This window comes from Aspergillus flavus, chromosome 1, assembly GCF_009017415.1.
Source record: "Aspergillus flavus chromosome 1, complete sequence".
In the NCBI taxonomy this organism is placed as follows: Eukaryota; Fungi; Ascomycota; class Eurotiomycetes; order Eurotiales; family Aspergillaceae; genus Aspergillus; species Aspergillus flavus.
The window spans coordinates 894,973-910,001 of NC_092406.1; the positions used below are offsets into that span (position 1 = coordinate 894,973).

A 15,029-nucleotide genomic window follows, 5' to 3' on the forward strand; every position below is an offset into this window, starting at 1 on the left:
TTCTTCGGGCGGGGATTCCTCCGCTGCTCGGGCGAAGACTTCCTCCGATATCTGTTTTCTCCTCTTTCTCCACATTCTGTCACGGCATACTGCTGCATAATACATACAGGGGGTGATTGTATATTGCAGCGCATGGTCATATATCGCTAGATGCCATGTAGCATATCCTGGTCCTCGGAGGCTGTTGAACGGTTACGTAGACCTTTATCACCATCGCAAGTCAATCGCGCAATTTGAGAGAATTGCCACCAATAATCAGAGGTTTTGGGACACAGTACCTTGGTTCCCACTTAGTCTCTCCTGATACATTGTTTGGATTGCTATACGAAACAAATGCGACCCTAAGATGGGTTGGCGCAGGCACCCTACATAGACCTACATCCATAGCGAACAGGTAGAAACACATGTAAAGAGAAGGCCTTTGAAAAAGGCATTATGTTACGCTATAGAATGGAACGCTGAATGTGATCGCACTACACGCCTTAGAAGATGAAGACCTCTTCTGGCAATCGAGGAGCCAGGTACCACCTCTTCATAAGTTCCTGCTGGCTAAACTGTATCTTTCCCTTGCTAATAGCAAATACAGCATTAGCAATGACTATGTCCCGCCCTGGTAGACTGAGGATCTCATGCTCTAGAGTAGGGATCAACGTTCGCGGTGTCATCAGGTTGGTGTTTGGATCCGGCTTTAACACTTTCCCTTCTAGTGAGCACTCTGAGGCGAACAGGTTCTTTATGCCGCTAGCGTCACCATTACCTATAACTAGACAACTTGTGCCACATTCCATGCGACCGCCGTGGACGACATCCAGTCCATCTGTTGCACCCCAGTTCTCCGTCAAGGTGGGCGTGCGACGTGGCTGCTTGACTTCTATCGAGAAGGCGCCCTCAACGAGTCTAAGCTTTTCTATATTGGAAGATCCAGCCCGAGTATTGCGAATACGATGGACTCGCACATGCCAATCAGGCCACTTGTCGCAAGGAGGAATGACGAGTGTGTCGATTTCTATACTGCCTGACCGCCACGGCTTCCATCCACTGCGTAGACATTGCACATCCTGATTGTTGATCGTGAAGGTCTCAATCGTAGGATTGATGGTTGTCTGCCATCGAGTGACCCAGGTCTCCCCATCGTCTCCACTGATAGCGAGGGTGCTATCTGGAGCAATCTGTGTCAACAATAGCCCAGTTGGAACACTGAAACCGAATGCAGAAGAATATGCGAACTTGCTATACTTGGCTTGCGTCGCCTTGAGGGGCCAGACACAAAATTGACCACCGGAAATCATGAAATGATGCTGGCCATCTGGGTGATCACACAGTATCTGGAAAGGTGCCGAGAGCAGCTTCACCCCTGACTCAAGTGACTTCGTTTCTTCAATTGCTGCCAAAGGATGAGGAAGCTCGTCTGCCTGCCAGAACTCATCATTGCTAGCCAGTGCTAGCATGACAAAGCTCTTCATAGCCCAGTACGGTGACTGTGGCGAGTTGTAATCCTCGCACATAAACATATTCGGGTACAGGTAGCCGATTGTGAGGGTTCCGTCTAACGCAAAAACATTGTCGGAATGCGTGGCCCACCACCTCAGATGACGGAGGAGCATTCCCTTGACAAATCCAGGAGATGTGTAAGGGATTGAGGAATCGTAGGCTCTGGCCAGCGCAAACGCTGCGTAGAACGCGCCCATGGCGAACCGATATGTTAAAGATCTACCAAAGGGAATGGGGGCGCCATCCTTGTCAAAATATCTCCAGAACTGACCTGCGAACTCTCTCGCCTGGTGGATATATCGAGATACACGCCCAGGATCCAAGTCGGCAGCAAAGATAGTGTATAGCAGTTGGCTAAACTGAATCGCGAAGCTTCCGGAATAATAGTCTGCCTGGCGACCGTACGCTTCCTCTCCATCGGTCGCATCCTTTCTCCAAGGGCCATCTGCAGCCCATCCATTGCCCAATTGAAATGTGTCGAGAAGAGCAAAATCTTCCCAGATAAAGTGTTTCACATCCTCGTAAGGGACACCGCAAACTCTATGCAGAGCAAGGTTGGCAAAGATCCTAAACCAGCGCCAGTTGTTTTTGGGCATTACTTTTCCATTCAGCCCAGATAGCCATTCGACCAAGTGGCTGCGACTGTGAGCTGATAATGGCTCATAGAATGTCTTTGGAGCTAAAAGGAGTGCGAATGATATTGCCTCCGCCTCTACCATGCGTTGGTCCCAGTCGTCTATTGCTCCCCAGTATTCGGGATGTCCTGGATCAACCCCATTGGCAAGTCCTGATACCAAGCGCTCCGCGTATGTCTGTAGTGTTGGGTCCGTCGTAGTGGCAGATTCTGCGAACACAGCAGCTATAGCCCAGATGGGTCGTGCAAAGCCTTCTAGGTCGGCCGCTACTTCATCGAAATGTGCTCCCGAGTAAATGGGTAATCGTACCCGCGCTTGTCCTGGTGAGAAATATGGTTCAAGAGCTTGGACAAGAGCTGTTGTTGCGACGATCACATCACCCTTATCGCTGAAAGGGTTGTCGGAAAAGCCACGAAGAGGAGACATTGATTACAAATCTCTTCCCAATCTCTGGTTTGATAATTGATACGATTGAATGTTTGACGTCCCGAAGTCTTCCCCAGGACAAAGTGTCGGTGCTGGCTGGGGGCTATCTTGGAGATGTCCTGCTGTAATCAGTAAACAATCCTCATTCAGTAACCTTACCGTGAATACAACCTTACCCAACCTCGGCATAATACCAGAAAGTAGCGGGGTGACATCGGGGGATTCATTCGTCCGCGAGATGGCATCGTTGCATCGCTTAAGGAATCCTTCCCCACAGTTGCCCCAGATTTCGGAAAAAGTACGAGTTTGACCAGGTTGAACCCCGCATAAAGTGGGGGTGCTGGGATATGGGTATTCATGCTCCCCTAATCCACTTGTCCTCATCTGTGCGTGGTGTTCGATGTTAGCACGGCCATCTGCCACAGGATGGAATCCCCCGACGCCCGAGCAGTGCCTCTCAATGGAGACACAGAAACGCCCGCTTGCCAGTCATGCCGAAGCCGTAAGCTGCGGTGCTCAAGGGATCTTCCCTCATGCACTCGATGTCAACGCCTCGGTTAGTGCCCGTCACGTTATTTCCAAGGTGCTCAAACCTAATACTGTGTGACAGGTGTTGACTGCTACTATGATTATACAAAGAATAAACCTGGGGTTAAAGTGGGCATAATTCAGACACTGACTCAGCGAGTGGGTACGCAGTCAGGTCAATACCATAGCACGAGTTGGCCATATTGCTGATGTGATGTAACTAGAGTCGTTAGAGGCTCAATTGGAAGCACTAAGCGCCCAGAATCAGGCTGTTAGTGGTATTCCAAGTCCTGCAAGCACCGTTCAGGATGTGAACGCGCTCCGAAACTTGGTTTCATCCCTGATGGAGGAGTGGCGAGAGAATAACACGCCCCCAAATGATGCTCCAGACCAACGTCTTAACTCCCCTCCGGATCGAGATGTGCAAGATTCCACAACGTCGGCTTCAGGTCCTGAGACCTCGCGGAAAAGGCCATGTCCAGACCCCGGGAGCTCTGTGGATTACACAAGTCAAGTGGACCTGCCTCCAGATAACCTAATCAATGGTATTCTGGATGCATATTTTTCGGTCGTTCATCCGTTCATCCCAATCCTCCATGAGCCACTTTTGCGATCTCGCCTGCGTGATCCAGCTGAGAGGCCGAAGCTAATTCCCTTACTGCATGCGATGATGGTATGTTCCTTACGGTACGTTGCTAACGAGCGACTTGCTGCAGAGTGGAGCACATCCCACCCAGGCGCACTACAGAAATCTAGAGACTTTGTAGTTCTCTCAAGCATAGACAACCTTTCGGTAGAAAGTGCTCAGTCCCTCATTATTATTGCCTTTGTCCATATATGCGATGGTAACGGAGGCAAAGCGTGGCCGATTGTCGGAGCGCTGACCAGAGCTGTTGTATACATGGGACTGCACATTGAGCCAGATGAAGGCCAGCAAGGGGATCCTTGCATCGAGCCAATCCGATGTCTACCACCAGCCCGGGTATGGACAGAAATGGAGGAGAGGCGTCGAGTTTTCTGGAATGTCTTTCTTCTAGACCGGTAAGATATTCAACCCTCGTCATTCGTGGCAATCGCCTTACTTGTATACAGATTTTGTTCGTTCACTACAGGGTATGTAATGCATTGCTTTGATTGTCACTATGGGTTGTACTAAGTTCGTTTTCCTATCGCGCAATAGCTGGAACATGAGCCTGTCCAGTGATGATGTGAAGCTTCGTCTTCCCAGTGATGGCACCTACTGGGCCAAAGAGGAGCCAGTCACTACACCATTTTTTAACATATGGGATACAACGCTGGCAAAGATAGGGAAGTCGGTATCTTTCCTTCCAGGCCATCTTTCTTCACTTGCCGACAAGGAGAAATATGTGGATAATACCCCGTCAAGGTCCGAACGTGTGTCCCCTGTTTTACAAGCATCTGGAACCCACACAGTGGACCTCTCTACCATCGGCTCTTTTGCATATTGTATCGAAGCGACTGAATCACTCAATCGTATTGTGAAGTTTTTTCTCCAACGACCAGTCAATCTCCAGAGCAAACAGGAGTTCGGTGCTTGGCTAACCCGCTTCAAGGAGTTAGATCTCCAGCTTATCCAGTACGCAGTCTTGCCCTATACCACGAAAGTATATTTGCTCTGGCTAATGATCCGTAACATCTCTAGTTGGAAAATGTTTCTCCCTCGACGGTGGAAAGACTCCAACATTTCTAAGGAGCCTGCGTTTGTGCATATGGATCCTAACCTGACTCTTGCACACATCACCCACAATACGTCAATGATCCTTTTACATCAGTGCATTGCCTATCCACGGGCTAACCTTGTGGATAAGCTGAGACAAGCAAGCATCTCTAGTGCTGAAACGTGTCAACTCGCCGCGTCAGAAACAGCCAATATTGTTCAAAAGTATCTACAATATACACCTTTTGTTGGCCTTGTAAATGCACAGTTCGTGTTCTGCGCTTTCGTCAGCGCCCGTGTCATGCTTGGTAAGTACCACTTAAAGTACCTCTGGTAAACCTGGCTAAGCCGTGATTGTTAGTGCATTCTCGCCTTCATCGCACAGAGCTTCCGGAGGGGTACAACATTCTTCTATGGAGTCTTGAACAAATGTCCGCGCGATGGGTTTCGTCGAACCCAAACTTAAGATTGGCACAGGGAAACGACAACTTTGCCAATGCCCTTCTTTCTCAACTTCAGAGGTTGCAGGAGCGGTGCAAGTACATTGAACCTTCTGAATTGGACGCCTTGGGCTATGCCGTCGAAGTAAGCCTTGCGCTTGGAATACGTCGCCCACCGGACAGCTTAGGTGAGAGCCAGTGGGTCCGGGAACGACGCGCCCAACAGCGACATAGCATTATACCTGTTAATGGCCAGCGGTCCCATTATATGAACAGTAGTCCCTCCGTGCAGAGATCAAATCAACGTAGCATTCATGGTCACGCATATGCAGCGCAACAGGATGTCGCACCATCTGTGAACGCTACACCTCCCGGTCCCCAGGTAGAGTCTGTCGAGGCAGTGAGAAATATGAGCCTGTGGAATGGAAATCATACCCCAAGTCAGGAACGTATGGGTACATTCCGTACTGAGGGTGTATATTCCACACGCACTGGCCCTCAAGCACCAATGGATGGTCTATTCCCGGCTGCTGCACCGTCACCCTTTGATGGCTCAGACAGTTTTGCAGCGTTATCTAATTTTCTTCTGGACCCTCAATACCTTGACATGGACCGGATTATCAGTTTTCAGGACTCGTTTACTAGATAATAACGATAGAGCGATGCGGATAATGTATTTATAATTGTAAAGTTTTGCTTTGTTTCAAGCAAGTCATCAACGCCTCTTTAGACACATTAAGATTGACTTAGGGACTACATCTTTCTCCTTTATGTTCCTCGTATGAGGGGCAGAATTCATGTAGCTTGTGAACCAAGCAAGGACTTCGGAGGTCGGGCGATGGATCCACCCGAGCTGCACGGTGGCTGCAAAAGTAGATACAGCTTTCCCACTTAAAAGGTCTAGCCAACCGGGGGATTGTTCGTCTTTCCTCTGACCAGCTGGTTTGAGTTAGTCTGTAACTGCACCCTTAGCACACCTCTGTCTTTTTCAATATGGCACCTCACGTCCTCAGCACCTCCCCCGTCATGGATGATCGACTGGCACACAAGGGAGTCACCAAGCCGCCACCGCTGAAAGATGCAGGGGATGACGAGATCCAAGCCCAACTCGCCTCTCTCTTTCACGAAAATAACCTTGCAAAGGTCATTGGTGTAGCCGAAACACTGCTTGAGAACAACGTAAGCAAGGAAGATGTCACCAGTATCGCACGGCAGCTTGCTTATAATTTGCTTCAAGGATCCTCCTACCAGATTTCCCGAAACTGTACCGCAAACGGGTGCCGAGAAAGGAGTGTACCGATGCCGAGACGCCGAATTTTGGACGTGCGGGTTTTTCCCCGGTAGCTTGTATTGCTTGCTTGAACGCGTGAGAAAGTATCCTGCAGCAAGCTTGCCTAGCCTCTCAGGCCGGTCAGAGGATTCGCAAGGGAAGTTCACTGAAGATACGCGAGCTGTCTACAATCACGATATTCTTATTTCTCATCTTACCGATTTGTGTCGGAAATGGTCAGAGCCATTGCACGCCATGTCGTTTCGAAAGGACACCCATGATATTGGATTTATAATCCAGCCTGCCTTGCAAAGAGACTGGGAGCTCTTCGGGAACAAACGGAGTTTAGACTCTATCCTTAATGCAGCCGAGAGCCTCGCTGCTCGGTTTGACGCGCGAGTCGGGGCCATTCGGAGCTGGGATCGATTCTCCAATGCGAACCATAACATCAACAGCATGGATGATGACTTCCTGGTGATCATAGATAGTCTCTGTAGTAAGCAATTCTCATCTTTATATTTTGATAGATGGTTGACTAATTCAATATTAGATCTCGACCTATTATTTTATGCCGGAAACTATCTCCACTCCGAACGGCTACTATCTATAGCGTCCACTCATGCCACTACCCTGCTATCAACCCATCTCCGACCCGATTCTGGCTTGAATGGTGACAAGCGTTACTCCACATGCCATGTTGTGAACTTCTCTCCCTCAAACAAAGGGAAGGTCAAGCAGAAACTCACAGCACAAGGTTACTCCGACAACTCAACATGGGCTCGTGGTCAAGCGTGGGCGATCATGGGATACGCTCAGACATACTCTTGGACTAAGAAGCAGGAGTTCCTAGATGCTGCTAAAGGGCTTGCGGACTATTTCATTCAGCGCATGGAATCGTCTCCAGTGATCGTAGAACAGCAAGGTCGGGGCCGTTATGTTCCGCTATGGGATTTTGATGCGCCGATCACGCATACAGGTGCTAATGGGGACCAGGGCCCATTGCGGGATGTTTCCGCGGGGATGATTGCTGCGAATGGGATGTTGATTCTCTATGGACATATAGCAGGCATGGGGGAACTGGATGCAGCCAAGAGATACTTAAATTATGCGCTAAACATCACAAAGGATACGGTAGATTTGGCATACAATCGGGATCAAATGCGGCTGAGGATTTGCCAGCAGGATGGGGTTACGAAAATGGAATCATGCGAGGCCACCAGTGGCCATCGCTTTGATGCCATACTTGAGAAATCTACCGCGAATTTCAACGGCAATCATGCTGATCGTGCTTGGGATCATGGCTTGGTTTATGCGGATTACTACTTTCTGGAGCTGGGGAATCGGCTATTAGATATGGGGTTACGTTGAAAATTGCTCGATAGAATTGCATTCGAGTTCATGAAGCAGTAGATATCTTGTGGTCTTATAACTACGTTTCTATTCATTAGTTAGACAATCAATCTCGAATCAGCATCACTAGCAACTTCATCAGCTTCTTTTGATTCATCTTACTTCTCAATAGTTTTTACCACTGGATTGTTGCCTTGCCTGCCTCTACGTTCTTTTTTCGTCTTATACTCCATGCTTTCTATGAGTGTCACTGAATACTAGTAATATAATATTTCAACACCATACAATACGCACTGTGCACCACAAATGTGGGATAAAGGGCAATATATATTCTCGGAAGAAAGGACATCCTATACGACCTTACTACTATGTCAAGCATTATTTTGTGCATGCGTCAATGTCTCATACGCCACAAAAAGACCATTGTTCTCAGCCGGCCGCTGTTTCACGGTGAGGTTCTCCGTCTGGGGCATATCGATTCCCATTCTGAACGACAGCGCGTTGAACCCAACTTCTGTGACCGCACGCAACGCCAACTTTAGCTCCCCACCGCAAAGCCAGGCTGGGGCTGCTACCCCATTTTCAAACTGAGAATGAAACTCTAACGCATAGCGCAGTCGAGTTCCCAAGTCCTCCTTGTAGAGGTCGGTACCTTGGATACGACTGGTCTCTGCCACATGAGCCATAGACGCAAAAGAGTAGCCAGTGTGCTCGAGATCTCGGCATGTCTCTTGTGATTGACCGTTTTCCTGGAATGTGGTTTGATTAAACCACCAAGAGATGATTGCGTCCGGATCGGAACTATGTCCGCGAGCTGCGGCCGGGTACTCTCCATCACTTGTCATGTATACTGTGGCAGGAACTCGTTTCAAGTGCCAGTCCATTGCGGTGTTATAGGAGTCGGCATCCTCGAGGAATACAGCCATCATAATAGCCGCTTCGGTCATAACTATACAACCTCACCTCGTCAGCTATCTGTTGCATCTATGTACTATCAGGGTTGATAGCATACCAAGCTCCCAATTCGCAGTCCCAGTCGTTCCATTAACAGTGAGAGGCATATACACATTACGTAGCATGTCTTCGAACTGGGTGATACCATCGTCCGACCACCCGGCGTCGGTATAGCGAATGATCTCACCCGTTCGTGCCCACACCGAGCCCACCCAACCTGATTGTAAGGGTGCATTGGAGTTATTATGACCTTGAATCGTGGATGAATATGCGTCCATAATCCGGATCGCCTGCTCAGCATACGCCTTGGTACCATTTATCGCCCACGCCAGAGCATTGGCATACGCTGCTAGGGAATCATCGCGTTCCGCTTTGCAACCAATATCCGGGTCCGAGTAAGGACCACACTCGACGATGACATGCGGCGATGGGGCCTGGGGATTGCTGACAGATTCATCCTCCATAAGTGCGTCGTAGGCATCCGCCCAGGGTTGCTCGCCATTGTTCACTTTAGATTTGACGAAGTCCAATTGGGATTGGCTGATCATTGCTCCGGGATGGACCCATTTTGACGGCGCTAAGGCAGTCGTCGTTGTTATAGTTTCTCCAACTCCCAGCTGGACTATAGCCGCGATACTAGTAACGAATAGAAGATCTCTCCAAGATATCATGCTTGCGATGTTACTGATTGTGAGCAATGTCTCGGGGCTGTGGGTGGTTGCTTCATCATGTTCCTCCTTTTTAAATGGTATGATTGCAATGAAAAGGTCCCCTTGCTATCTCGCTTCGCTAAATGCTTACATTCTACCGCCGATCCTTGTTTCGGGTTGATTGTCCAAGCGTGCAATGCCGAGACGCGCCGAGCATTCCACCGATTGTGGGGAAATCGAAGCCATACCGGCGGAATGAATACCCCGAGCGGAGTTTGTCTTCATTTGGACCTTGTACGTAGTAAAGTGGGGTGAGCCTTAGGGTTGCATCGCTATGGTAGAGCTTCGGGATCTAAATAGGATCTGCAAGCAAGGGGGCAAGAGTATATAAATGGTCACAATGGCCCCTTGCATGCCCCGATGCGAGCTCGCCAATCAAATACCACAGTCGTCCTTTTATCAAAATGATTGCTTCTCGAGCTCTGCGACACAGTAGCTTCATCGCGTTCGTCGCATGCCTCTTGCAACTCTCCTCTGCCAAGGACTTGTATCTCGATTGCAGCTCCTCTAGCAGCAACGGGGATGGCAGCAAATCAAACCCATTCAGCTCTATTAAACAGGCCAATGCAGCTGTTTTAAGCGCAGGAGACACCTTGAGCATCAAATCAGACACAACATGCTCGGGGACCCTTTCACCCCAGGGTAGCGGTACACAAGAAAAGCCGATCATCCTCACCAGCTACAGCGATGGGCCCTTGCCCATCATCAATGGGTCCGGAGCAGCAGAGGCAGTGAGCCTTACTAACCAAGACTATTGGGAGATCTCCAACATAGCGGTGATTAACCCAGCTGCCAAGATCGCCTGGCGCCGCGGCATTCTTGCAACCTCTTCCGACGGGACCGTGCACCGGGGTCTATACATTCATGACGTTACGGTTTACAATGTAGCCGGTGAGACCAACAAGGCCACGCAATCCAGTGCATTCATCGCCTCAGGCGGAATCCTGGTCAATGGCACCGAGCATAACAGCCGCTACGACGATGTCCAAATATTCAACAACACAGTTTATGACTGCGGTGGCGGCGGCATCAAAGTCCGCGTGGGCCAGATGGACAACCGCGGCGAAGGGGTCCACGTGTTCTCCAACAACATCTCCTACGTCGGCGGCGATGGAATCGTGGTATCGTACGGCGTCTCCCCCCTCATTGAAAGCAATGTCTGTGGATTCCTCGGACATGGAAAGTATCCCTGGACCGGGGGCAATTTCGCCGGAATCTGGGTGCTAGGCTGTCGCGATGCGGTCATGCGATTCAATGCTGTCCATGACTCGCTCATGTCGGAGGTAGACAGTGAGGCATTCGACTGTGATTGGGGTAATGAAGGGACATGTACTGTCGAGTATAACTACAGCCATGACAATGCGGGTGGTATATTCCTGAATTGTGATGGCTGTGGGACTCCTGGTGGAGCGAGGCAAGTTGTTCGCTACAATATCTTCCAAAATGATTGTCGTATGTATAGCAACGGAGATAATGTGGAGTTGGACTTTTACAATAATGTTGTCTATTGTCCGGATAAGAAGTTTGAGATTGCTGTCCCGCCGAAAACGAACATGTCCAACAATATCTGGGTTGGGACTCAGGATTCAATGTTACCGACTGGCGATTCAATTGAGTGGCACGGCAACCTTTTCCAGACTGTGCCACAGCCAGGTGATACAGCTGGCATTTATGGAGATGCGTTATTCATCGATCCGGGTACCGGCAAGGATACCATTGACTCTGTAGATGGGTATAAGCTGCGATCGGGGAGCCCTGCTTTGCTCAAAGGGGTTGTCGTGTCCGATAATGGAGGGAGAGACTTTTGGAATAACAAAGTGTCATCCGAGCAGCGACCCAATATTGGATCTTACAACGGCAAGGGTCTTTGAGGCGACCCAAGTCGAGCTGGTGTTGGATTTTGTAATCATTGATTGTTGATAAATAAGATGAATATTGCTTGTGCCTTGCATCTCTCGCAGATATAATGAGTGTACAACATGACATAAGCGACATCATGAGTATTGAGACAGCCTAATGATCTGATAGCCTTGGTATTGAACATAGCATTCTAGAATTAGATCGCTTCGGACTATATCATGATTGATATAGATGTCAAGCTCTTGAACGCACGGCGTACTGAGTATATTAACGAAGTTGCCAGTAGATGCTATTCAGAATAACCCATAAGGAAGTTGGGTTATTTGCAAAATATGCATATCACACTCTTTAGTCCTGACTATACCAATCATATAGGTTCACTTCGATCCTTCCACCTATTTCAACGGGCTCGTACCAGTCATAAAAACAACCACACGAGTGAATTTCCCATTAGGCCCAACATCAAAGAAATTGCAAGTGTGCATCTCGTTCTTCGTCCCGTCTAACAATTCGCCGGTATAGCGCTGTTGAGTTGCGACCTTTCCATTTATCTCATCGACGACAATACTCTTGATGTCATGGAGCATGTGCTTGGTGTTATTAAAGAAGTCGGCGAAGGAATGGCGCATCTCGTCCGGACCCGTGAATGTGACCTGAGCCGTCTTAATGGTGAATATCGCGTCTTGTGAGAAGTGCGATACTACAGCATCGAGGTCCTTTCTGTCCACCGCATTGAAGAAGCTTTGCGGTAACCCCGCCAGCTGGTCGCGGGTCAGGATCGCGTTCTGCGAGGCAGCCATGGAGTGATCTGGATATGTTGTTGACTTGGTAGTGGGTGAGATCCTGTCGTTGGGGCTCTTCTTCTGCTGTAGGTATGGCTGAGGAGGAGATACTAAGGCCAAGAGGAGGGGGATTTCGGAATATTAATCCATGGTAGTGTTGTGGGTCGTTGATCGAGGGTCGGGACGAGGTCGAATCAGGTATCTGTACCTACCCTAAGCGCTCTGCAAGTTACATCTACATATCTCGACACATCGCCACAGGCCCATTCATCATTATTTGATACGCGTCACAGAATAAAATGGCTCCAGGAACGCAAGGTATTTTTCTGGATAGTTGAGATTCGTCGATAAATATCGCTGTCTCGGCTTGAGGTGTACGGAGTAGTGGGGATTGCCGTCCCCGGCCGATCATGTGATCTTGAGTGACACGTATAATAGATAGCCGATTCCCCTAGATAAAACATCCAGGCAAGTTCTCCATTTCTTTATGGGCTGTTCCAGCGGAAGGTGTATGATTGTGCGGAGAGACGATTCGAGTGTGGTCCATCCGGAATTGACTTAGCCAGATGCGCTTTACAGTAACTTCAAGAACTCCACAAGCTACCAAGACTTCAGCAGGTGCATCTAGTGGATTCTTTTTGATATTAAGGTTGAACAGTTTTTCAACGTGATATAGTTCCGATTACGAGAGATATAGGGAGGAATAACGACACCTATGTTATAGTCCCTGCAAAATTGGACTAAGACTAGTTAGTAATGGCCTTCATATATCGGTACACATGATATATATATAAAGTTAAGTTTATACAAATTAAAGCCCAAGGAGACTCGGTTTACATATCTGCAAAAGCTTCACACAGATCTATAAGCTCACCGAATATTTCTACTGAGTTAGAGTTAACTAACAAAAGTTTTTAATGACTTGTGATCAGGCTAAGAATTAGGCTTTAGGTGTGTATACAGCTTGTTCCTCGGGCCACAGCATCTCATCTCCCGCCACAATTAGTCTTGGTTAGATTGGCAGCAGGGATAAGACCCTGCAATCAAGTCCAATCCGGATTTTGGAATCCTTCAAACACATTTTGACTTTGATTTCAAGATAGCTTCGGTACTGTTGTTGAATAGGAAGATATAACTGTACACTGTGAATCGCGCTGAGATATACACACTCGCTACCGGCTACCCGGCGGGGTCATATAGTAAGAGTCAAATAAACTAGTAATGACTGCACAAAGGAGTATACATCATATTTTCAGCACTGAAAGTAAAAAGACGAGGGTAATATAATAGTGCCGTCGTTTGGTATATGGGTGTCGGTGTATAGTTGTCAATATCCAGGAGACTGTGGGGGTAGTATACGCCTGGTAGGTAACCCCACCATAGCGGGGATACATACATTAACCAGTCCACAGTGGAAATCTATACCAGCAGTGAGTGGATGACGGCACAGCTTTGGATGGCTATTCTATGTGTCAATCTATTAACATACCGCTCACTGGTACAAAATGCTCTTCCATCTCGCCTGCGGTCCTGGTGGACTGGCAGCATCCCAGTGTCTGGCCTGTATGAGATGTGGGCCAAGGGTCGTGGTAATAACAGGGGTAAGAATACTAGTGAGGATGAGATGATGCGTCTCTTGCATTATAAGGGCTAGGGGTCACACCATACTGACAGGGAAGGGGTATTGGTACTTATGTCATGTCTCAACCGTTCTGCGATGTAACATTGGGAGCTAGTGCTAACAAATGGTCTCACACATTATTGGCAGAAAGACCAGCCGTGAAGCCACTTAGAAGTACGAGTTATAAGTCATGTAGGGTATATTAGCCCCCATCAGTCCGCTTTGTTTTCACATTGCCCATCCTGGTTCAATTTTGGGGATTTGATCTCACTACGATGGACAACATCCCCTTTCCCACCGTGCCCTATCCACGGATGGAGCCTCCGGCCCACAGCGAGAAGAAGATGAAAGTCCTGGCATTAGGCATGTCCCGCACTGGGACCATGTGTATGTGAATTACTATATTTCTGGAATCATTTATGGCTCACCGGTCGACGAAGCTCTTTACGTCGCGCTCAAGGAACTAGGATACACGTGCTACCACATGGCCGAATGTAATCTTGATCAGCAGAATAATTCATTATCTCTTTGGAACCGTGCGATTGACGCGATATTCAACGGAATCGGTCGCAAATTCGCAGGTGCCGACTTTGACCAGATGCTTTGGCGCTATGATGTGACTTCTTACCTCGGGTTGGTCAATCCCTGGGACCTGGGGCTGACACTAGTTTCAGGCGGTTACTGATATTCCCTGCATTCTCTTTGCTGAGGAGCTGATGGATGCCTAGCCCGATGCACGTATTATTCTGACCACCCGCCCCGTTGAGCCATGGTTGGCCTCCATGCAGCGCACCTTCTATGCCATTCTGAGTTGGAAACGGTGGGGAATTTTGGAGTTCATTGATCCTGTACTGGCGCCCGCCCCTCATTTGTTTCCCTGCTAGCATGGTCCACAAGACTTACATTGGCCGATACATCCTAATTCTACGGTCAGCACTGTCTGTGTGGACTAAAGGAAACTGGCAGGACGCTAGTCGTCTACCGATTGGCTTCGCTGCCCATTATGACCTGGTTCGCATCGCTGCAAAAAGGCGAGGGCGCGAGGTTCTGGAATTTAAGGTCCAGGATGGTTGGGGCCCCCTCTGCCAGTTTCTTGAAAAGGAAAAGGAGAAACCGGATCATCCCTTCCCCCATGTCAATGAAGGCGATTTCATTACTAAGTTCCATTATATCATTTTTTGGATGCGGCTGGCTGGGGTGCTAAAGCCATGTCTCACATGGGTCGTCTTGCCCGTAGCCGCCGCGACCGCGACCTGGTGGTGGTGGTACCGTTTTTAAATCACT

General features: G+C 48.7%; 8 protein-coding genes across 8 annotated transcripts; 5 read left to right on the top strand and 3 right to left on the bottom strand.

Annotated features, from left to right (window-relative positions):
* Positions 1–345: 345 nt before the first annotated feature.
* Positions 346–2,795, bottom strand: F9C07_2278786 (uncharacterized protein). The gene is made up of 2 exons (XM_041284358.2): positions 2,724–2,795; positions 346–2,671 (listed from the first exon to the last, which is right to left on the bottom strand). Exon 2 carries the CDS (start codon positions 2,550–2,552, stop codon positions 483–485), a length of 2,070 nt encoding a protein of 689 aa, XP_041141529.1. The 5' UTR covers positions 2,553–2,671; positions 2,724–2,795; the 3' UTR covers positions 346–482.
* A 28-nt stretch (positions 2,796–2,823) lies between these two features.
* On the top strand, positions 2,824–5,869 carry F9C07_2278787 (fungal-specific transcription factor domain-containing protein). The gene is made up of 7 exons (XM_071510327.1): positions 2,824–3,108; positions 3,163–3,243; positions 3,305–4,121; positions 4,173–4,193; positions 4,261–4,677; positions 4,744–5,066; positions 5,120–5,869. The coding sequence occupies exons 1-7, from the start codon at positions 2,979–2,981 to the stop codon at positions 5,845–5,847; spliced, it is 2,517 nt and encodes an 838-aa protein (XP_071365504.1). The 5' UTR covers positions 2,824–2,978; the 3' UTR covers positions 5,848–5,869.
* A 2,132-nt stretch (positions 5,870–8,001) lies between these two features.
* Positions 8,002–9,707, bottom strand: F9C07_2082290 (chondroitin AC/alginate lyase; the record flags this gene model as incomplete). Its single annotated transcript, XM_041288901.2, has 3 exons — positions 8,002–8,767; positions 8,831–9,480; positions 9,574–9,707. The coding sequence occupies 3 exons, from the start codon at positions 9,705–9,707 to the stop codon at positions 8,190–8,192; spliced, it is 1,362 nt and encodes a 453-aa protein (XP_041141526.2). The 3' UTR covers positions 8,002–8,189.
* Positions 9,708–9,886: 179 nt separating this feature from the next.
* Positions 9,887–11,353, top strand: F9C07_340 (pectin lyase fold/virulence factor; the record flags this gene model as incomplete). Its single annotated transcript, XM_041284357.1, has 1 exon — positions 9,887–11,353. One exon carries the CDS (start codon positions 9,887–9,889, stop codon positions 11,351–11,353), a length of 1,467 nt encoding a protein of 488 aa, XP_041141525.1.
* A 384-nt stretch (positions 11,354–11,737) lies between these two features.
* F9C07_341 (uncharacterized protein) lies at positions 11,738–12,142 on the bottom strand (the record flags this gene model as incomplete). Its single annotated transcript, XM_041284343.1, has 1 exon — positions 11,738–12,142. The coding sequence occupies one exon, from the start codon at positions 12,140–12,142 to the stop codon at positions 11,738–11,740; it is 405 nt and encodes a 134-aa protein (XP_041141524.1).
* A 1,420-nt stretch (positions 12,143–13,562) lies between these two features.
* F9C07_342 (uncharacterized protein) lies at positions 13,563–13,907 on the top strand (the record flags this gene model as incomplete). Its single annotated transcript, XM_071511099.1, has 2 exons — positions 13,563–13,725; positions 13,861–13,907. The coding sequence occupies 2 exons, from the start codon at positions 13,563–13,565 to the stop codon at positions 13,905–13,907; spliced, it is 210 nt and encodes a 69-aa protein (XP_071365505.1).
* Positions 13,850–14,530, top strand: F9C07_1014898 (uncharacterized protein). The gene is made up of 2 exons (XM_071507355.1): positions 13,850–14,132; positions 14,186–14,530. The coding sequence occupies exons 1-2, from the start codon at positions 14,021–14,023 to the stop codon at positions 14,428–14,430; spliced, it is 357 nt and encodes a 118-aa protein (XP_071365506.1). The 5' UTR covers positions 13,850–14,020; the 3' UTR covers positions 14,431–14,530.
* Positions 14,531–14,630: 100 nt separating this feature from the next.
* Positions 14,631–15,023, top strand: F9C07_343 (uncharacterized protein; the record flags this gene model as incomplete). Its single annotated transcript, XM_071511100.1, has 1 exon — positions 14,631–15,023. The coding sequence occupies one exon, from the start codon at positions 14,631–14,633 to the stop codon at positions 15,021–15,023; it is 393 nt and encodes a 130-aa protein (XP_071365507.1).
* Positions 15,024–15,029: the final 6 nt, after the last annotated feature.

Bases quoted from the DNA above. Each gene is read 5' to 3' on its own strand.
- F9C07_2278786 (XM_041284358.2), bottom strand. From the start codon at position 2,552: ATGTCTCCTCTTCGTGGCTTTTCCGACAACCCTTTCAGCGATAAGGGT.
- F9C07_2278787 (XM_071510327.1), top strand. From the start codon at position 2,979: ATGGAATCCCCCGACGCCCGAGCAGTGCCTCTCAATGGAGACACAGAA. The intron at 3,244-3,304 runs GTACGCAGTCAG...TGATGTAACTAG, and splicing joins GACACTGACTCAGCGAGTGG to AGTCGTTAGAGGCTCAATTG. The intron at 4,678-4,743 runs GTACGCAGTCTT...TAACATCTCTAG, and splicing joins TTAGATCTCCAGCTTATCCA to TTGGAAAATGTTTCTCCCTC.
- F9C07_1014898 (XM_071507355.1), top strand. From the start codon at position 14,021: ATGGACAACATCCCCTTTCCCACCGTGCCCTATCCACGGATGGAGCCT. The intron at 14,133-14,185 runs GTATGTGAATTA...CGGTCGACGAAG, and splicing joins GTCCCGCACTGGGACCATGT to CTCTTTACGTCGCGCTCAAG.